Source organism: Canis lupus, chromosome 30 (genome assembly GCF_011100685.1).
Source record: "Canis lupus familiaris isolate Mischka breed German Shepherd chromosome 30, alternate assembly UU_Cfam_GSD_1.0, whole genome shotgun sequence".
NCBI classification, from domain to species: Eukaryota; Metazoa; Chordata; class Mammalia; order Carnivora; family Canidae; genus Canis; species Canis lupus.
Window position 1 is genome coordinate 39,926,574 of NC_049251.1, and position 23,581 is coordinate 39,950,154.

The 23,581-nt window shown below is 34.7% G+C and overlaps 1 protein-coding gene across 9 annotated transcripts in view; it reads left to right on the top strand.

Moving 5' to 3' along the window:
- SCAPER (S-phase cyclin A associated protein in the ER) overlaps positions 1 to 23,581 on the top strand; it is a 432,460-nt gene that overhangs the window by 110,162 nt on the left and 298,717 nt on the right. For all 9 annotated transcript variants that reach the window (XM_038581073.1, XM_038581077.1, XM_038581076.1 and 6 more), the window contains 2 exons: positions 7,250 to 7,405; positions 16,743 to 16,885. In XM_038581073.1, coding sequence (XP_038437001.1) covers positions 7,250 to 7,405; positions 16,743 to 16,885 — 299 coding nt within the window. The remainder of the gene's footprint in view (positions 1 to 7,249; positions 7,406 to 16,742; positions 16,886 to 23,581) is intronic.

Consider the following 23,581-nt stretch of genomic DNA (forward strand, 5'->3'; position numbering starts at 1 on the left):
GCCACTGGTGCTGTTCGGGGTGTGCTAATGACCCTGTAATGACTCACTGTAAAACAAACACTGAACACGGTTTTTGATTTTTTTTGCCTTTTTTTCATAAAGCAGAGATCTTTTGTGGATTTCTTTTGGTTAGCGAAAACAAGTACTAATGTAGGTCTCCCATAAAAGCAAAGTGGTATAATGAGAACTTTTGGAAAGCAAGGGATACTTGTGGTATTAGATATTCTTACCCACAGAGGATGAGAGTTCTAATTGACCACATTCTCACCAACATTTGACATTGTAATTTTAGTCACTCCATTTTAAGATGTGTCTACAGTATCACATTTGGTTTTATTTTTCATTTTTGAACATCTTTTCATGTGCTTATTTAATATCTTTATCTCTTGTTTGGTAAAATGTATGTTCAAACATTATGTTCATTTATTAAGGTTATTGTTTTATTATTAAATTCTTTTTTTTAGCTTTGCTGAGCTATACATGACAAATAGCGAGTTTTATAAAGAATAGAACATGAAACATATACATTGTGAAACAATTCCCCTCATCAAGTTAAATAACACATCCATTACCTCACGTACTTATTTTGTGTGTGTGTCTGTGAGAGAGAGAGAGAATGTTTAAGTTTTATTCTCTTAGCATATTTCAATTATACAATACAGTGTTATCAACTGTCTTCACCATGTTATACATTATATCTTCAGAACTTATTCATCTTATCACTCAAAGTTCATGCCCTTTTTCCAACTTCTCCCTGTTTCTTTTTCCACCCTCAGCTCCTGGCAGCCACTTTTCTTCTCTATATTTTTATGAGTTCACCTTTTCTCCCCCCCCAAATCTAAAATCATACCATGCAGCATTTGTCTTTCTTTGTCTGGCTCATTTGATTTAGCATATTGCCCTCCAGTTTCATCCATGTTGTCACAAATGAAGATTTCTTAGAAGACTTCATATATTTTAGATATTAAGATCTGTGTTTTACAAATATGCCTCACAGTCCTTGGATTGCCTTTTCCTTTTAAATGCCTTTTGAAGTTTTAAAAACTGATAAAATCCAATATATTAACTTTTTTTTTCTATACCCTGTGTTTTTTTTGTGTCCTATTTAAAAAATCTTTACCTAAATTTAAGGTTACAAAGATTTTCTCTTAGTTTTTTGATAGGAGTTTTAAATTTTACAATGAGGTGTGTATTCCTTCTGAGTTAATTTTTTTTTTTCCTTTTGAGTTAAATTTTGTATATGGTGTGAGGTAGGGTTGAGGTTCATTTTTTTTTTTTTTTCGGTTGGGATATCTGGTGGTCAAGTAGCAATTGTTGAAAACATTATCGTTTTTATATTAAATTGCCTTAGTACCCTTGTTGAAAAGCTATTTTCCATATATGTATGGGTCTGTTTTTGACCATCTCTTTCATTTGTCTCTGTGCTTATTTTTATGCCAATACCACTTTATCTTGATTACCGTTATAATATCCTGTTCCATTGATGAATATGTATATCTAGTGCTTTGAAGTTTTCAGTGTTCAAAAATCTTTCACCTTACTTAAATTTATTCCTAAGTGTATACTCTTGTAGACATGGTTGTAAATTGGAATTGTTTTCTTAATTTCATTTTCAGATTGTTTATTGCTAGTGTGCAGAAATGCAGTTGAATTTTATATATTGGTCTTGTCTCTTGCAACCTTGGTTGAACAGGGTTTTTAGTTCTAATAGCTTTTTAGTGGATTCTTCAAGGTTTTCTATATACAAGATCACGTTATCTGCAAATAGATATAGGTTTACTTCTTTTCCATGCTGGATGTCTTTGATTTGTTTTTCTTGCTTTATGTAGAACATGAAATGCAATGTTGAATAGAAGTGGTAAACATGGACATGACATCCTTGTCTTGTTCCCAGTTTTTAGGGGAGGTATTTAGTCTTTCATCATAAAGTATGATGTTAGGTGTAGGTTTTCATAGGTGCCTTTCATCAGGAAGTTCCTTTTTATTCCAATTTTGTTGTGTGCTTTTATCACAAAGGGATGTTGGATTTTGTCAAATGCTTTTCTGCATCTGTTACAAAATAATGTGGTTTTAGTTTTTTGTTCTCTTGATATTTGCTGTATTACATTAATTGAATTTCAGTTTTATGTATTTGCCTAATTTTTAGTTGTTTAAGGTGGGAGGGTTTATCTGGATCCGGTTACTCCATCGTGGCTGGAAGTGGAAGTTCTGAACTGTGCATTATTATTATCTTTATCTTCTAGAGGAGCAGTCTGAAGGTAGATTGTTGATGGTCACACAGAATTAAAATTCAGGTCTTTGTGGTTCCATAGTCTCTGCTTTGTGATTTGGTTTAATATTCTCATTTTTTAGTCTTTCTTTCATAAGACTAGTCTTTAGTCTTTCTTTAGTTTTTTAGTTTTTTAGTCTTTCTTTCATAAGACTATATGAATTTTCATAAGAGTTATATGAATTTTGATTTGTCAAATTGCTTAATATATTTACATTCATTATAATTTTATTAAGCCATAGTGGCTGTTATAAGCATATTAACCCAAACTACAGTTTAAATACTCTTTATCAAGGTGAATGGTCAACTGCTGGGTGTCTTTTTCTGAGGGTATGAGCTGTCATTTGTAATTTTAAATTCTTAATAATCAAGATAAACTGAATCAACAGTCCATACTAAAATTCTTGAAAATATGAAACATTGCCTTAAAACCATGCTACCAATTGCTATGCTGTCCATTCTCTTAATTTTTATTGCTTCTTTTAAAAAATCTGTGAAATTCCATTTTCAAATCTGTTTATAAAGAAAATACATGATCTAGTTATCTTCTTGTTCTCTCATTCATTTAAAAATGTTGTGATTGAATTGTTCTTAGTATAATTACATAAATATCTAAAAAGTTTACATGAAATATTGTCACATACTTTCATACCCAAATATAATTTATGAGACAGAACCTCTTGTCTTAGGTTTTGTCACACATCGGTATTTTCCGATGTTGCCTGACCTTAACAGTCCTCTGATTTCTAAGGGTTTTCTCTGCAGAGTCTTTCAGTAAGCTGGAGTGGGGCCTGAGGAACTTAATTTTTTATAAGTCTTCCAGGTGATTCTTAGGATCAGGAGCTTTGGTTCTACGTTCATCAAATAATTGTTTCTTCTTCAAAAGTAATGTTTTGTCATGATGAAGATAGAAGTCTTTGGAGTTGGATAAACTTGGATTCAGGTCTTTATTCAAGCAGTTAGCTGAACAGCCTTAGATGTTATTTTACCATTTACCCTATTTTTTTGTTCATTTTAAAATTAGGAATAACCTTTAACTACATCTCAAAAATTTTGATGAAAGGATTAAATTTGCATATGCATGTTCTGAAGCAGTCCGTGCCATCTTCAGGATACTGAAAATATTTTGTGAAATGATAGAACTGTAAAATGGTACATCTTATTTATATTTTGCTTCTTAATTTTTCATAAATGTGTTTTTGTTGTATTATTACTAATCCAAGAGTACTAATAATCCAATCATTTTTTTCTGGCTTTAAAAAATGTATTTAAGTTCTACTAGAAATTTAATTCCCTTGAGACATGTACCAACTATATTCATTTCAGTCCTGTTATATAATCAAGAATTTTTTTTTTCTCATACATTTGTGAATTCATGGAGTAAATTAATAGTCATTTCAAATTCCTTCCTTCTTTTTTTGGGTACATTGATGGTTGAAAATAAGTCATTGACTGTTTAGTTGATAGTGACTCTTGGTGTAGTCTGAGTTATTCAGGACCCAATTTTATCTTGGCTCTTCATCTATAATAGTGTAAAATTGGCCTTCATTTTCTGTTTCTTAATGGTGTCATTGAATCATTTTCAGTTGTAACATCTACTCATAATTACAGTCGATTTTAATTTTATATTAAGAGTAGTAGCCATATCATTATTTTAAAAATAGTTTATTTTCATTTTAAAGAATTGAAGCAATATAGTAAGGGCAACTCAAAATTCCACCCTCAGAAATAGCCACCACGTAGATGGTCAATACTGTCTCAACATCTCTCTAGATTAACGTTCAGACGTTAATAGGTCTGAATAGGCCTATTAACTTAGGACGTTAATAGGCATGAATAGGTAACTTTAAAAAAATGAAATTATACTGTAAATGATACTTATGAATAAGAAGTATTAAGCTCTATTTTATATCCGTTTTAAGAGATGGAAGTAAAATAACAGTAAAATTGAGAGAATTTTGATTGTAATGTTTCTCACAAAGGAAACTACTATTTCTTTCCATCATCCTAGTCTCCTCCCAAAAATTATTCATAGTTTTATTCTTTTTACATTGTTAAGGTAGATAACATTATACTTTGCTCTGAAACTATAAATTCCTTTGTATAGTTTTCCTTCTGTATATAAATAACTCACAGCTTTACTAATTCTCCATTTATGAGTTGTTTTGACTTGTCTGTGGTTGGCTGGAATTTATTAACAAGGGACTTTTTTTCAGGTAGAGCTTATACATGCTCTAATCCTTGAGTCCTTCTGTGTCTAAGGCTGTGGCATTTTTATCTGAATACATTTTGACTAGAGATCAGATTCATGGTTCATAATGTTTTTCCTTCAAAAATTTGTAGGCTTTATTTTCTTTGAGCATTAATTACCTCTGGGGAGAAGCCTGAGGCCACATTGGTTTTTCCTCCTCTCCTTCTTGTAGGTGATTTGCATTTACTGCTTGGAAGTGTAAAAAATTATTCCTCTTCCTTAGTGTTTTGTAATTTAATAAGATTTAATAAGGATATTCTTGGTATTCATCTTAACATTTTCTCATGAAATAACATGAGCTCTTTCAATTTTCAGTTTTTTTTTATAATGGAAAATTATCCATATTACATGTTGGAATATTTTCTTTTGTCTTTTTTTACCCAAAGATTTTGTCTATCTTATCTATTTATGAGTGTGACATGAGCCAGTGGGGTAGGGGTGGAGGAAGAAGGGCAGGGAGGGGGGAGAGGATCAAGCAGACTCTGTGCTGATCATGGATTATGGAGCCTGAGGCAGGGCTTGCTTGATCCCATGACTCTAAGATCATGACCAAAACCAAGAGTCCGATGCTTAACTGACACTTAACTGATCACTCAGATTAACTGACACTTAACTGATCACTCAGATGGCTCTTGTCTTTCTTAACTATATATGTTATTCTTATATTTGGCTAACTTGATTTGTTCATTATATTCAGAGCTTATTACTTATACATAAATATTCAAGTTCTGCATTAATTTATCGAAAGACTTAGCTCTCTCAGTGACTTGATTTTTTGCTGCCTTTATTTGCTCCATGCTTTTTCTAACTCAGTGATAGCATTACTTGGTTACTTGATAGTGTTTCCTTAGTTTACTGATCTTTTATTGTTTTTTTTTATCATTATTTTGCACCTTTAAATTCAGGTTTTTGTTAACTTCTTTTATATTACAAAGTTTGCTGAGGAAGTTTTCTGGTGTTTCTTGGTTTATATTTTCTTCCAAATTGGTTTTTTTTTTTTTTATTTTCCTGTTAACTGCTTATTGATTGATTGAGATCTCATTGACAATGAGATCTCATTGACACATCAAAATTATATATATTAAGGTTTAAAGTGTGATACATTAATATATATATACACTGTAGAATGATCACAGCCCAGCCAATTAACATAACTATCACCTCTACTTAATTACCATTTATGGACACAAATTGCATATGTGCTGAGAAAATTGAAGATCTATCTTATTAGCAAATTTCAAGTATTGTTAAGTGTCATCACCATGCTGTACATCTCTAAAATTTATTCATCTTTCATAATTGAAACTTTGTATCCCTTGACCAACATGACAATTTGAAATTTTACCCAACTTTTGCACACTCTTCCCTCTTAACTTATTTTGTGTAGAGCATTAATTCCTATTGTTTTTTCTTTCATTTTTTATTATGCTTAACATGTGAGGCCTGATATAGTATGATTTGTTTTCCTTGAGTACAGCTATTTGTCTTCTACTTTCAGTGTAGTTTGAAGGATATTTGTGTTATTATCCTACTTTAAAAAGTGTCCATGTGGCCGGGAAATCCTTATTAAAACTATTTTTAAACTCTCTTGTCTGAGACTTTTAACATTTCTAGTGGTAGGTCTTATTACATCCAGCATGGATTCCTGGAATCTGAACTTCTGTCAGAGTCAGTCCCAGTGTTTACTTTCCTATTTTACTCTACCATTTTCACTGTAGCATGCCTTCCCTCTGGCTTTCAAAAATGAGAAATTTGATCTTAACTGACTTTCTCCAGCTTTAGCTAAACTTTACTTGGATAAACTATACTTTCTGGCAAAACTTGGTAAGTATCAATACGTGTGAAGTTGAGGATGCTGTAGATAGTTCACTACTTTGTTCCTAATTGTCACTCATTTAGTATATGTCGAAGAAAAATGATTTGTTGCTTGTTTTAAGTTTTGTTATCCCAAACTCATTAGAATAATATCTATATACCTATTTAAATTTTAATGTAATTTATATAATTGCAAATTATTATGAGTTAAGTAGAACTTATAAGATGATTTTGTAAGAATCATAATTTTTTCTTGACTTAAAAATACTTTAGTGGCAGGTATTTTAAATCATTTCTTACTAAGGCCTGTAGATTTTTTTTTTAAGATTTATTTATTTATTCATGAGAGACACAGACCGAGAAAGAAAGAGGCAAGACATAGAAGGAGAAGCAGGCTTCTCACAGGGAGCCTGATGTGGCACTTGATCCTGGATCCCAGGATCATGACCTGAGCTGAATGCAGGTGCCCAACTGCTGAGCCACCCAGGCGTCCCATGTAGATTTCTTTTTTTTTTTTTTAATTTTTATTATTTTTATTTTTTTTTATTTATGATAGTCACACACAGAGAGAGAGAGAGAGGCAGAGAGACACAGGCAGAGGGAGAAGCAGGCTCCATGCACCGGGAGCCCGACGTGGGATTCGATCCTGGGTCTCCAGGATCGAGCCCTGGGCCAAAGGCAGGCGCTAAACCGCTGCGCCACCCAGGGATCCCCCATGTAGATTTCTTATATACACTGGATTACTATCCATTTTTGAAACAAATATTAAAGGAAAAGACCTATATTCAGTTTTTGTTTCATGCTTTACTAGTGGTTTATATTACTATACAAAAATTGCTGTTAGGTTTCTTATTTTTGTGGTGTGTCTTAGAATCAACTTGATTTGATACTCACTTTCTTTGTTTTTATTGAAGGTAAATGAAATTGCCTTCATAAATACCCTTGAAGCCCAGAATAAGCGCCATGATGTCTTATCAAAATTGAAGGAATATGAGCAGAGGCTTAATGAGTTACAGGAAGAACGTCAGCGAAGACAGGAAGAAAAACAAGCACGTGATGAAGCTGTTCAGGTAGAATTTTATTTGGCAAGCAATTATTGAGCACCTGTTATATCCTAGGCTCTGAGCTATTGCTGAGGATCCAACAAGGAGTAAGACCCAGTTTCTGACCCAGTGGTGCATGGTTTATTATTGCACTGTGGAATCATGAAGTCTGATTGCCAAAAGACAGTGTAATTATATATATGGTAATCCGTGTTTTCATTAGTGCATAGCAGTCATACAGTTTTAATTTCTTTTTTTTTTTTTTTCAGTTTTAATTTCTAATCTCAACCACATGAAAGACTAAATTGCTTTGGACAGATTATTATCTATTCTTTGCTAATTGGGTTTCATAAGAATATACTCCTTCCCTTCCACTTAAAAAAAGGATTGTGTTTGAACCAGTGTATGTAGCCTTATGGAACTGGGCAGTCTTTATGCTTGCAACAAGGAACACCTGTCATTTATTGGGCAGTATCATTGGATACTTTAATTGCTTAGCTTTGACCTCTGTGGTAAACCCTAATTTAGCTACCATTTTCAGGTCGGAAGAAAGGTTAACACATAGACAGTACTGATAATTATAAACTATTTTAGACCTTCTTCAGTACAAAGTCTTATCCATAAGACTCTTTTAGGACTTGACATTTTTTTCTTTTTGCACTGATTCAAAGATTTTATTCAACTCAATTAATTGGTGAGGGATCCAGTAAGATGTTATAACCAGTTTAAAGAAAAATTCAAATAGACCCATACACAGGTGATCAGTAATGCTGAAATGAATTTGTTGAACAGATACAAAACTCTTCAATGGTCAGAGGCAACCATCAGCAGATGACCAACCCTCCTCACAAGAGCATACATCACCATAATTTTCCTATAACTCACAGTTGAAAATTAGCTCAATGACAATCAGTGACAGACCAGCAGATAGGGTACATCCTGTGATTATGTCTTTCCCATGTTCAAAGCTTTTTCAGTTTTCCCATCACAAAAGGCTGAGTAAATCTACTGAAAGGGATCCATTGCCAAAGTGTAATGTCTGGTAAATTATTCCAAAAATGTGCTGAGTCTTTCAGTCATACAACTATGCATTCTGAATTCAAATTATATTTGTATCAAAGACTATATTAGAAAAATAAATTTTGAGGGGAAGCGGGTTTTTTTTTGAAGTAGAAAATATCCTCAAACGTGGACATATGCCTAGATGTAAGATATAAGCTACAGTTTGTTCACACCGAAAAGATAATTTGGCTCCAAATTTGTATTTGCATAGTAGTCCATAGAGAGATTCTGAGCCTTCAGAGATTCTGAAGTACTCAGTTTTGCTACGAAAGAGGATGATTTCTCAGGGCTCATCTATGACATGGCTTTTCTTCTCAGATTGCAAACCAAATACAGTTACCATCTCTTTTATCAATCGCTATGGCACATTAAAGCCGATACTTAAAAGAATGAAGTAGTATAGTAAGTATATAAATAAATATATTCATACATATTATAAGCTTATATACATGTGTACACACACACATTTTCATTTTCCAGCCAGGGTTGAGAAAAACTAAAAAGGAAAAGAAATGAACACTAATAGAATTTCACTTTGTCTTGGAAAAGGAAGTATTTTACATATATATGTATATGTATAAATACATATATATGCATACATGCACAAGAATTTATACAACCATGTATGTATATTTGCTGTATATGACTGTTACTTGATTCTTCAAATATAATGACATTGTATGATCATTCACATCCTGTATATGATTATGCAAATGAGAGTTTTGATCTTTGTTCTGGACTGTTTCTGCTTTTCTGTCTCTCAGCTGTGTCTGTGATTTGTCAGCACTAGCTGGAGTAGACCAAGCCCATGGGATGAGAAGGCCAACCACGTGGGCTGCAAGGACTGCTCGTGTGGTGATTTCCTGGGTGGCATAGGTCACCAGAGTGGGTACACTGGCCATGGCACTCAGAGAGGTGTGGTGCACCATTCACTCAGGGTGGCAAACCAAACAGCTTGGACTGGAATTCTTGTAGGGAATCCAGCACCAGGGCAGCTTTTGACGTCAAGTGTTGATACAGATTTCTATCTGGAACGTTGATCACCTGCATGCCATCTGCAAGGGCTCCCTCCATGCTGTTAGGAGTGTCTTCAAAGGAAAGGCACTTTTCCTTGGAAAGAGGAGGAAAAAAATCTTTTTGCACAGGCTAGAAATAAGGACTTGACATTTTTGATGTAGAGAACAAATTTTATAGTATTCAGGTATAAATGCAGACATACTTTGTTATGACCAATATTTATTTGTTTACTTATTCAGTGATTATTTATTGAGTTACTACTGTAGGCTGTATGCTGTGCTAGGCTCGAGGACATGAAAAGGGTATGTCACTGTTCTCAATGGGGGGTCATGTGTACTAATTATAACCTGACAGAATCAGTATAACAGAAAAGGCATTCTTAGAAGCACAGAGGAAAACACCGTATTCCAATTGGGAGTGGCAAGGACGTGCAACAGTTATGAAAAGCTTCCTAGAGGAGTTGATACCTCAGCTAAGGTTTGCAAACAGTAAGACAGATGCAAATGATGAGAAGTAGGCATTCCAGGCCGGAGACCTGGGCGCGAGGACTGCCCTGTAGGGTTAGGGAGCAGGCCATGCCGAGCTTTATTATGTTAAACACTGGAGGTGTTATTAATATTTAATGCTTCTTTATGTTACTGGTGGTTTTAGGAAGTTAAAATATCATTACAGGGGGATCCCTGGGTGGCTCAGCAGTTTAGCGCCTGCCTTTGACCCAGGGCGCGATCCTGAAGTCCTGGGATCGAGTCCTGCGTTGGGCTCCTGGCATGGATCCTGCTTCTCCCTCTGCCTGTGTCTCTGCCTCTCTCTCTCTCTGTGTCTATCATGAATGAATAAATCAATCAATCAATCAATCAATCTTTAAAAAAATAAAATATCAATACAGTTTTAATTTTTTTTTTTAAATTTATTTATGATAGTTACAGAGAGAGAGAGAGGGAGGCAGAGACACAGGCAGAGGGAGAAGCAGGCTCCATGCACCGGGAGCCCGACGTGGGATTCGATCCCGGGTCTCCAGGGATCATGCCCTGGGCCAAAGGCAGGCGCCAAACCGCTGCGCCACCCAAGGATCCCTCAATACAGTTTTAAACTTTGTTGATTATCCTTTGATATTTGTGGGTATTGGCAGGCATTACCATATTCATCCCTGATCTCTATTTGATTTGAGTCAGTGTTTTACTTGAATCTGAGTGCTAAGTTTAAAAATACAGAATGACTTTGAAAAACTTCACCTTTTCTTCACTAAGGAGCAGCAAAAATTTTTATTATTTAAAAGTTACTTACCTACTAATACTCTTAAATGAGCAAATAAGATAGAATATTTGAAATTTATTTTTTATTTGTATTTATTTATTTATTTTAAAGATTTTATTTATTTATTCATGAGAGACAGAGAGAGGCAGAAACACAGGCAGAGGGAGAATCAGGCTCTCTGTGGAGAGCCCGATGCAGGACTTGATCCCAGGTCTCTGGGATCACGCCCTGACCCAAAGGCAGATGCTCAACCATTGTATTATGTGAATTATGTGTTACTTTTAAGGAACCATTAGGCATTGATAATTCAGAGATAAGATGTGATCCTTTATGGTGAACAGTTCAACATAATATGAAAATGTTGCAGAACTATGTATAAGCTACAGAGGTATCACAGAGGAGGAAATAATTAGCTTTTTTGGTAGGAAGGGATTGTCAAGTAAAGTTCTCTGGAAGAGGTAACTTTGGCTGGGTTTTGGGGGGAAATATATGAGTATGTATTTAGAATGGAAATCTTTGGTTCCCTTTTTTGCATTCAATTTGTATATCTGAAGATTTGAAATATAGTAGTAATGTTCCATTTTAAAATGATTACTCTTATTTGATAAATTGGAACATTTATTAAAACTGAAAGGAAAGCTGCTCTTTTTTTTAATGTATTTTTTTAAATTTAAATTCAATTTGCCAACATATAGTGTAACACCCAGTGCTCATCCTGTCAAGTGCCCCCCTCAGTGCCTGTCACCCAGTCACCCCATCCCCCTACCCACCTCCCCTTCCAGTACCCCTTGTTTGTTTCCCAGAGTTAGCGGTCACTCATGGTTTGTCTCCCTCTCTGATATTTCCCACTCCGTTCCCCTCCTTTCCCCTATAATCCCTTTCACTATTTCTTATATGCCCCGTATGAGTGAAACCATATGAAGCAGTTCTTTTCTAAAAGTAATAAGGGATTTTTGATACTCTTTAAAAAAAATTTTTTTTAAAGATTTTATTTATTTTTTCATGATAGACATAGAGAGAGAGGCAGAGACACAGGCAGAGGGAGAAGCAGGCTCCATGCCGGGAGCCTGATGTGGGACTCGATCCCAGGACTCCAGGATCATGCCCTGGGCCAAAGGCAGGCACTAAACCACTGAACTACCCAGGGATCCCCAGATTTTTGATACTCTTTAAAAATTGTTTTGACTGTTCAGAATTATTTTTCTTATTAAAAATGAAATTTCCTATGGATTTTATTTTTGAAGAAAAATTAAAAACCTGTCAAGTTTAATTGACCTGTATAATATTGGAAAAGTCTGCTGGTAATGTATAGCATATATAATCAAAAAATCTTTTAATGTGTAGTCATTACCGAGGTTCAAGGCACTAATGCCGCACATTCTCTGGGTACAATGATAGTAAGGTCCTCTTCTGCTTTACTTTCACCACTTGTTTAACATTCCAATAAGCTGTTAGAGGCAATTGTGATCCTTCTTGTAAGTAAAATACTTAGTAAGTGCTCATCATATATTTTCAATTTGCCAGTTTTCTTACGTGAATTTTGGTCAGTTTTAGTCCAGGTTCCTTAGATACGTTGCCTGTCCTTTTGCCCTAATCATTTGAATTATAGGCATTAAAAGGTAGGGATTTGCAATATTCATTCTCAGGCTGCCACAAATAAATCCAACTATAAAGCAAGGTACATGGGGATTTCAGAGGTTTCAGAAGGTTTAGGAATTAGGTATCTTTCTGATTCATCATCTGCATGTACATTTATAATGCGTATTATTTTACGAAGCTGTGCTTCATTTAACAGGTATTTATGGAACTCCTGTCCTGTGCAGGATGCGATGGGGTACAAAGTTTCTTTTATTTAGGAAATTTAAATTTTAAATAGGAAAACACTAGCTGAACTTAACCAGTCTTATTCACTACCTATAGTTACCGTTTATCTTTTCCATTAACTAAAAACAGAAAATAAAAGATTTAGTATTTTTTGAAGTACAGTTATTTCTGTTTGAAAGAAATACTGTTTCATACAGTGTTGAAGTATGTCTTACATACATGAATACAACCAGCAAGTTGACGTTATGTTTACATAGTCAACTTGGCTACATTGAACATACACATAAAGTATATATACACATATATTTCATTTATAAAGCTATTTTATAATTTTTGAAAGTATAGTTTTAAGGCTTTTGATTTTACAAAATATGAAGTGAAAAGTTCTGGCTTAATTCTTTACATTTAATAACGAAGCCTTTTGGATTTTATTGTGAAACTTGTGGTTACAGACAGAATACAGATTTTTTTTAAGGTTTTAATTACATTTAACACACGGTGTTGTATTAGTTTCAGGTGTACAATGTAGTGATCCAAGAGTTTCATACATCACCCAGTGCTCATCACAAGTAGACTCCTTAATCCCACTACTTATTTCACCCATCTCCTCACCCACCTTAAATCATCAGTTGGTTTTCTATATAAAGAGTTTGTTTCTGGTTTGTCTCTCTCTCTTTCTTCCTTTATAGATTTGTTTTGTTTCTTAAATTCCACATGAGTGAAATCATGTGGTATTTGTCTTTCTCTGACTGACTTATTTGGCTTAGCATTATGCTTTTTAGCCCTGTCCATGTCATTGTAAATGGGAGGATTTCATTCCTTTTTATGACAGAATAATATTCCATTGTATAATATATCCACTCATCAGTCGATGGACACTTGGGCTGCTTCCATATCTTGGCTATTGGAAAGAATGTTGCTATAAACATAGGGGTGTATGTTTGAATTAGTGTTTTTGTATTCTTTATATAAGTACCCAGTAGTGCCACTGCTGGATCAGAGAGTACTTCTGTTTTTAATTTTTTGAGGAAACTTCATACTGTTTTCCAGAATGGCTGTACCAGTTTGCATTCCCACCAACAGTGCAAGAGGGAGGGTTCCTTTTTCTCCACATCCTCGCCAACACCTGTTGTTTCTTATGTTTTTGATTGAATTGATATATATATTTTTCAATTCATCCCCATCCCCCAGAGAGCTCACACAACCTCTCCCTGGCCCCTAGTCATTATGATTAATGGAATACACTTATTTAGGTTCTTCTAACTACTGTTTATATAGTCTTGTGCAAGTCATTTTACTTTAGAAAGCTCCAGTTCGTTGAGATATCAAAATTACTAATATAAGTAAGGACTTAGCAAAGTGTTTAGTATAGTAAGTGCCCAATAAATGACAGAAAAAAAAATACTAAAACAGTTCCTGTTTTGAGGACACTGAGGAGACATGAGAATACTTCTAACAATAATGCTGACTACAGTAACGTCATACTTACAACAAGCTCTGTCTACCCCAGGAAGAAAATCTTTCTAAAATAGTAAGCCAAAAAGTCCCTACATTTGCGGAGGGTGGGTTTTGGTTTTATTTTTTATTTTTTATTTTTTTTGGGAAGGGGTCCAGGGCAAGAAGGGAATTAGGGAATGCCATGATTTCAGAAAGGTATATGTGGCAGATTACTGACTGCTAGAGGCATGCAGCTAGATTTTAAAAATATTCTTTATGTTGTGTATACTATTCATGAACTGGTTATAGCTATTTCATGTTACTAAGTAAGCATAATATGTGGAAACTTGTGTAGTTATCTAAGATTTCAAAAACTCTTTATAAGACTAAAAACAAATAAGTCTGGCACAAAAAATTATCTTCAATGAAGAAAATATAAACAAAAGACTTTTCTCTTAAATTCAAATTTCTTTGCAGTTAAAAAAAAATCCATATTAGCAACCTATGGAATGGGAGAAAATACTTGCAAATGATATATCCATGAAAGGTTAATATCCAGTATATATAAAGAACTTACGAAACTCCATCCAAAAACCAAATAATTAGTATAGGAGCAGAAGACATGAACAGACATTTTTCCAAAAAAAGACATCCAGATGGCTAATGGACACATGAAAAGATGTTCATCATCACTCACTGTCAGGGAAATACATATCAAATCTACAATGAGATATCACTTCACACCTGTCAGAGTGGCTAAAATCAGTAACATAAGAAACGATAGGTGTTGGTGAGGATGTGGAAAGAAAGGAACCCTCTTGCACTGTTGGTGGCAATGCAAACTGGTGCAGCCATTCTGGAAAACTGTGGAGATTTCTCACAAAGTTAAAAATGGTGGCACTTGGGTGGCTTAGTTGGGTAAGTGTCTGACTCTTGATTTCAACTCAGGCCTGCTTAAGGTTTTTCTCTCTCTCCCCCTCTCTCACCCCTCATTCTCATACTAGCTCTCTCTAAAAATATAGAACTACCCTCTGATCCAGCATTGGCACTTTGGATATTTACACAAAGCATACAAAAACACTAACTGAAACATGCATACCTATGTTTATAGCAGCATTATGTACAATAGGCAAGATATGGAAGCAGCCCTAGTGTCTGTCAACTAATGATTGGATAAAGAAGATGTGGTATATATACACATGATGGAGTATTATGCAGCCATAATAATGAATGAAATCTTGCCATTTGCAATGACATGGATAGAGCTAGAGAGTATAATCTAAGTGAAATAAGTCAGAGAAAGACACCATATGATTTCACTTATGTGGAATTTAAGAAAGAAAGGCATGGGGCACCTGGATGGCTCAGTTGGTTGAGCATTTGCCTTTGGCTCAAGTCATGATTGCAGGGTCCTGGGATCAAGATTCCTTCTCAGTAGGAAGTCTGCTTCTCCTCCTCCTGCTACTTCTCCTTCTGCTCCCTCTGCTTGTGCTCTCCCTCTCTCTTTCTGTCAAATAAATAAATAAAATCCTAAAAAAAAAAAGCTGCAAAGGAAAAAAAAGACAAACCAAGAAACAGACTCTTTTTTTTTTTTTTTTTTTTTTAAAGATTTTATTTCTTTATTCATGAGAGACCCAGAGAGAGAGGCAGAGACACAGGCAGAGGGAGAAGCAGGCTCCATGCAAGGAGCCCAATGCAGGACTCAATCGCGGGACCCCAGGATCACGCCCTGAGCCGAAGGCAGATGCTCAACCCCTGAGCCACCCATGAGCCACCAGGTGTCCCAAGAAACAGACTCTTAATAGTAGATGACAAACTGATGGTTATCAGAGGGGAGGTGGGTTGGGGGATGTTTGAACTGTGCGGATTAAGTGAGTGGGGATTAAGGAGCATTTGTAAGGAGCACTAGGTGATTAAAATGCAAACTTAAAAAAACTAATACAAATGAAAAGTAATATCATTAAGAGAAAATGAAGATGTGATAATATATACCTTTTCCATGAAGAAAGAATAATAATTTCAAGATAGTCTTTAAATTTTCTCATAATTCTGTATTTGTAAACGTGGAGGTTGATGTGTTGTAAAAGATAGTGGAAGACATTGAAGATAAGATAAAAATGTCAACATATGATTTTAATGAAATAGAACAAATTTATTAGGAGCCATGATGGAAACAAAATCTCTAAAACCTGATCGAAAATTTTTCTGAATTATATGACAAAAAAGTATCTTCATGTAAAAAGTGTATTTAAAATGCCAAGCAGAAAAAATAAAACAATGTGCATATGAAAATAACATGTATCAGTACAGCTGTAATACCGTGAGAGTTAGCAAAGTACTCCCAGTAGGCAAAAATATATATGGGACATAGTATTTTATATTTTTCCACTTAACTCCTTCATGAATGCTTTAGTTCAGAAATCTGTTAACTACACTTTGTTCATCATGTTCTGGCATTTCTGAAACCATTTGTAAACACAGGGCTTTAGAGGTGATTAACCATAAAATACATGTTAGATTCTCACATAATATGAATAACATAGTTTCTCCTTCAAAGAACATTTATTCTTTTAATTATGTGGAACACTGATAAATGACATGAAAACCACATCATTATAATTTTTCTTTTTTTTTTTAATTCTGAGAAGCATACCTAGTAGCAAGCAGGGATCTGCTTGGCTTGAATACATAAATTTGTCAGAATGGTGCAAACTTTAATCATTTTCACTTTACACATAACTCTAACATTTAAAAACTTTTCTGACTGTAGGAACGCAAGAGAGCTCTAGAGGCAGAACGGCAGGCCCGTGTAGAAGAGTTGTTAATGAAAAGGAAAGAACAAGAAGCCCGAATTGAACAACAGAGGCAAGAAAAGGAAAAAGCCCGTGAGGATGCCGCTCGAGAAAGAGCTAGGTACTTCATTTACTATCATGATTTTGATCCTGATGAACATGGTGCAGTGAGTGGATATTCAAATCACATCTTAAACCCATTTGCTGTCATGTAGATTTTTAAGGAAATAGTGGCAAATAGAAATGTTCTGATTTTCGATTTCTAGGTATTTTGACATTGTAAAAAAATAGAAACCTTTTGAATCTTCCTATTGAATGGGGAACTTGGTCTTTCAAGATTTTTTGATTGCAAGAAACAGAGTTTGATACTGGCTAGCTTAAGCAAAGAGAGATTTTGGAAAATATTAGGAGCATAGGAAGTTTAAGGAACAGGCTTGGAAATGGTCAGGCATCCACAAGAGCACAGTGGTGGTCTTTTGATGGAAACAGTCTGATCAGCATATTGCCACTCTGATTATAATAAATGACCTTCAGCCATCCCTACATTTTGAATAAGTTGTTTAAGATTCAAAGATCCAGGTTAAAACATTTAATTGACCAATTTTAAGTCAATTCTGAAAAAAAAAAAAGTCAATTCTGGTTGCTGTACACTTTGCTGATGTATTTTCTGACCTCTTAATTGTGGCAAATTTAGTGGATGTGAAAGGATAGCTCTTTCTGGTTTTGATTTTTCTAGTGGGCCAAGATTAATAATAAGCAATTTTGCTTATACTTAACTATTCAAGTTTTTTGTTTGTTTGTTTAAAGTGCCTGTTGAAGTTTTTTGTTCGTTTCTCTATTGGGATCTTTTTTTCCTTGTTGTTTAGGAATTATCTTTACTAGATACCAGTTCTTTGTCAGATACATATGTTGCAAATATTTTTGCAGGTTATGGCTTGCCCTTTCACTCTATGATGTCTTTTTTTTTTTTAAAGATTTAATTTATTTATTGAGAGACAGAGAGAGAGAGAGAGAGCGTGCAGCAGAGACACAAGCAGAGGGAGAAGCAGGCTCCCTGCAGGGAGCCTGACATGGGACTCGATCCCGGGTCTCCAGGATCACGCCCCGGGCTGAAGGCGGCACTAAACCATTGAGCTACCCGGGCTGCCCTATGATGTCTTTTAATTAATTTAATTAATTAATTTATTTGTTTTAGTTTTTAAAATCACAGTTAGTTAACATACAGTGTATTATTAGTTTCAAGTGTGCAATCTAGTGATTTAGCACTTCCCTGTAATACCTGGTGCTGTTCACCACAAAGTGCACTCCTAATCCCCATTATCTACTTAACTACTCCCCTACATGATTAATCTAATTCTTAATTGCAGTGTAGTAAAACTGAGCAAATTTTGTGATTTGTGCTTTTTATCTTGTTTATAAAATCCTTTCCTCTCTGGAGTCATTAAAATATTCTTCAAAATGTTGTTGTTTGGGGATCCCTGGGTGACTCGGTTGTTTAGCGCCTGCTTTTGGCCCAGAGCACGATACTGGAGTCCCGGGATCGAGTCCCACGTCGGGCTTCCTGCATGGAGCCTGCTTCTCCCTCTGCCTGTGTCTCTGCCTCTCTGTCACTCTCTCTGTGTGTCTATCATGAATAAATAAATCTTTAAAAAATGTTGTTGTTTTTTTAATAGTAAAGCCTTTATCTACCTAGAATTTATTTCATTATATGGGTTGAGGTAGGAATCCAATTTCATTTTTTTCTCCATGTAGATACCCTGTTCTAACACCTTTTATGGAGGCATCAGTTTTTTTTCCTGCTTGTTTATAAAACATACTAGTATAAATGAAGCTTCCATGTATTCATTGTTCTGTTTGTGGGCCCTAACCCCTGGTCCAGTGGTTATTTTTTTCTATCTTCTACCTTAATTCTTAAAGCTTTACAATAATTCTTGGTATCTATTCCTATCCCTTACTTTATTTTTTAATTATTAGGACTGTTTTGGCCCCCTTGCATTTCCCTGTTAGAATCTGCTTGCTCAATTCTATATTAAAAAAAAGGAAATTGTAAAAATTTTGTGATTTTTGTTTTTGTCTTTTTTTAGTTTCAGGTGTGGAATTTACTGATTCAACACTTACAAACAACACCAAGTGCATAGCACAACTGCCGTCCTTAATCCTCATCACCCATTTAACCCATTTCCCCCCATCTCGACTTCCATAACTATCTATGTGTTGTCTATACTTAAGAGTCTAGTTCTTGATTTTCCTCTCTTTCTTTTTTCCCTCCATGTTTGTTCGTTTTGTTTCTTAAATTCCACATATGAGTGAAATCATAAGGTATTTGTCTTTTTTCTGATTTATTTCACTTAACATAATACTCTCTAGCTCAATCCACATTGTTGCAAATGGCAAGATATCAGTATTTTTTATGGCTAAATAATATTCCATTGTGTGTGTATGTATGTATGTATGTATGTACACATACACACACATACATATGCCATTTCTTCTTTATTCATCTGATTGATAAACTTCTGGGCTTTTCCATGATTTAGCTGTTGATAATAGGTGCTATAAACGTGGGGTGCATGTATCCCTTAAAATTAGTATTTTGGTTTCATTTGGGAAACAAACTAAACCTGTTAGTTTAATTGTTAAGTTGTGGGATCCCTGGGTGGAGCAGCGGTTTAGCTCCTGCCTTGGGCCCAGGGCGCGATCCTGGAGACCCGGGATCGAATCCCACATCGGGCTCCGGGTGCTTGGAGCCTGCTTCTCCCTCTGCCTGTGTCTCTCTCTCTCTCTCTCTCTCTCTCTCTCTCTCTCTCTGTGACTATCATAAATAAATAATAAATAATAAATAAATAAATAAATAAATAAATAAATAAATAAATAAAATTGTTAAGTTGTAGGGTAGTTCTATTTTTAACTTTTGGAGGAATCTCCATACTGTCTTCCATAGTGGCTGTACCAGTTTGCATTTCCACCAACAGTGTAAGAGTGTTTCACTTTTCCACATCCTCACCAACACCTTTTGTTTCCTGTGTTGTTAATTTTGGCCATTCTGAGAGGTGTGAGGTGATATCTCATTGTGGTTTTCTATTTTCCCTGATGATGAGTGATACTGAGCATCTTTTCTTGTATCTTTTGGCCATTTCAGTGTCTTCCTAGGGAAGGTGTTTATTCATGTCTTCTCATTTTTAACTGGATTATTTGGTTTAGGAGCATTGAATTAAGTTCTTTATAGATTTTAGATACCAGTCCTTTTTTTTTTTTTTTTTTTTTTTTTTACCAGTCCTTTATTAGATAGGTCATTTGCAAATACTTGCTTCTATTCTGTTGGTTGTCTTTTAGTTTTGTTGACTGTTTCCTTCACTGTGCAGAAGCTTTTTATTTTGTTGAAGTCCCAATAGTTTATTTTTGCTTTAAAGAAAACACTCTTGCCTCAGGAGACATATCTAGTAAGAAGTTGTGTGGGGGATGTCCAAGAGGTTACTGCCAGTGTTGCTGTCTTGGATTTTATTTTTTCAGGTCTTACATTTGGGTTTTTAATCCATTTTGAATTTGTGTTTATATATGTTATGAATGAGTATTCTAGTTTCATTTTTTTTTTTTTTTGCATGTTGCTGTCCAGTTTTCTCAGCACCATGTGTTGAAGAGACTTTTTCCCATTGGATATTCTTTCCTCCTTTGTTGAAGATTAATTGATTAATTAATTCATGGGTTCATTTCTGGGATTTCTATTCTGTTGTCACATTGATCTGTGTGTCTGTGCCAGTACCACACTGTCTTGATGGCTACAGCTTTATAATACAGCTTGAAGTCCAGAATTGTGATGCCAGCAGCTTTGTTTTTTTTTTTTTTTTTTAACACTCTTTTGGCTGTTTGAGGTCCTTTCTGGTTTCATTCAAATTTTAGGATTGTTTGTTCTTGCTTTGTGAAAAATACTGTTACATTTTGATAGGCATTGCATTAAATATATAATTGCTTTGGGTAATATAGACATTTTAACAGTATTTGTTTTTGTAATCCATGAGCATGGAATGTTATCCAATTTCTTTGTGTCCGCTTTAATTTCTTTCATAAAAGTATTATAGTTTTCAGAGTACATATTTTTTACGTCTTTGGTTAGGGTTATTCCTAGGTATCTTTTGGTTTTTGGTGCATTTACATGTGATGATTCTGTGATTTCTCTTTCTCCTGCTTCATTATTAGTGTATAGAAATGCAGCAAATTTCTGTATGTTGATTTGGTATCCCGTGACTTTCCTGAATTTGTATAGTAGTTCTAGCAATTTTTTGGCAGAGTGTTTGGGTTTTCCATGTAGAGTACCATGTCATTGGCAAATAGTGAAAAGTCTGACTTCTTCCTTGCTGATTTGGATGCATTGTATTTCTTTTTGTGTCTGATTGCTGAGGGCAGGACTTCCAGTAGTACGTTGGACAACAGTGGTGAGAGAGTAGATATTCCTGTCTTGTTCCTGACCTTGGAGGGGAAGCTCTTAGTTTTTCCTCTGTTGGGGATGATATTAGCTCTGGGGTTTTCATATATGGCTATTACTTCGTTGAAGTATGTTTCCTCTAAACCTATTTTGTTGAGGATTTTTATCACTAACTATTGTACTTTGTTAAGTACTTTTTCAGCATCTTTTGAAAGGATCATATGGTTCTTATCCTTTCTTTATTAATGTGGTCTATCATGTTGATTTGCAAATATTGAACCACCCTTGCAGCCCAGGCATAAATCCCACTTGATCATGGTGAATGATTATTTTATTTTATTTATTTTATTTTATTTTATTTTATTTTATTTTAATTAATTAATTAATTTATTTATTTATGACAGTCACACAGAGAGAGAGAGAGTCAGAGACACAGGCAGAGGGAGAAGCAGGCTCCATGCACCAGGAGCCCGACATGGGATTCAATCCTGGGTCTCCAGGATCTCGCCCTGGGCCAAAGGCAGGCGCCAAACCGCTGCGCCACCCAGGGATCCCGAATGATTCTTTTAATGATTAAAATGAATCTCTTGGTTCTCTTTGCCTTGTATTTTATTGAGAATTTTTTAATCCACGTTCATCAGGATGTTGGCCTATAGTTCTCTTTTTTAGTGGAGTCTTTGATTTTGGTATCAGGGTAATGCTGGGCTCATAGAATGAATTTTGAAGTTTTCCTTCCATTTCTGTTTTTAGATTACTTTGAGAAGAGTAGATACTAACTCTTCTTTAATTGTTTGGTAGAATTCTCCTATGAAGCCATAAGGCCCCAGACTTTCGTTGTCTGGGAGATTTTTTTTTTATTACTGATTCAGTTTCTTTACTGATTGTTGGTATGTTCCAAGTTTTCTGTTTCTTCCTGTTTCAGTTTTGCTGGTTCATGTTTCTAGGAATTTATACATTTTTTCCACATTGTTAGTTTATTGGCGTATAATTTTCCATAATAATCTGTTACATGTATTTCTGTATTTCTCTTCTCATTTGTAATTTTATTTATTTGGGTCCTTTTCTTTTAGATAAGTCAAAAAGAAAGGGGCTCATCAATTTTATTAATTCTTTATTTTATTTTATTTTATTTTTTTAAGATATATTTATTTGAGAGAGAGTGGGGGGAGGGCCAGAGGAAGAGAGGAAGAAGTCACAAATAGACTCTGTGCTAAGTGTGGAGCCCAACTCTGGGCTTGATCTCATGACCCTGATATTACAACCTGAGCTGAAACCAAGAGTTGGTCACTTAACCAGCTGAGCCCCTGGGAGCCCCTATTTCATTAATTTTTTTCAAAGAACCAGGTTCTGGTGTCATTGATCTGTCCTATTGTTTTTTAGTTTCTATATCATTTATTTCTTATCCAATATTTGGCATTGTATTGGATGTATAAATTAATATAGTGAGATTGATTTTTTGAAATCAAGTCTTCTAAGTTTATGAACATACTACTTAAATGGTTTTTCTACTTGTTTAGATTTTCAAAAATCTCTTTATATGAACTGTAAATTTTAAAATGATTACAATAGTAAATTTTGTTACGTATACTTTACTACAATAACATGCGTACAAAAGCTGTTTACAAAAAGGTTATAAATAAGGTTTATAATACATAATTTATAATACATAAATATATAGTTTATAATATAAACAGTTTTATGACTTTCTAAAAAGATTTTAACCGCAGGTAGTTAACATAGACTGTATTACTAGTTTCAGAAGTAGAATTTAGTGATTCATCAGTTGCATAGAACATCCAGTGCCCATTGTATCAAGCACCCTCCTTAGGACCCATCACCCAATGACCCCCTCCCATCTCCCCTCAGTTTGTTGCCTAGTTTGGAGTTTCTTATGGATTGACTGCCTCTCTGTTTTTATCTTATTTTTATTTTTCTTTCCCTTCCCCTGTGTTCATGTGTTTTGTATCTTAAATTACACATATGAGTGAAATCAGGTGGTATTTGTCATTCTCTGCTCATTTCACTTAGCATAATACTCTAGTTCCATTCATGTCATTGCAGATGGTAAGATTTCATTCTTTTTGATGGTTGAATAATAATCCATTGTATACATATTCCTCATCTTTTTAATCTATTTATCCATTGATGGACATCTGGGCTCTTTCTATATTTTGGCTATTGTGGAACATTGCTACTGTAAACATTGGGGTGCAGGTGCCCCTTTGAATCACCTTTTATTTATTTTTGAATCCTTTGGATAAGTAGCAGTGCAATTCCTGGGTCATAGGGTAGTTCTATTTTTAACTTTTTGAGGAACTGCCATACTGTTTTCCAGACTGGCTGCACCAGTTTGCATTTCCACCAATAGTGTAAAAGGGTTACTCTTTTTCAGCATCT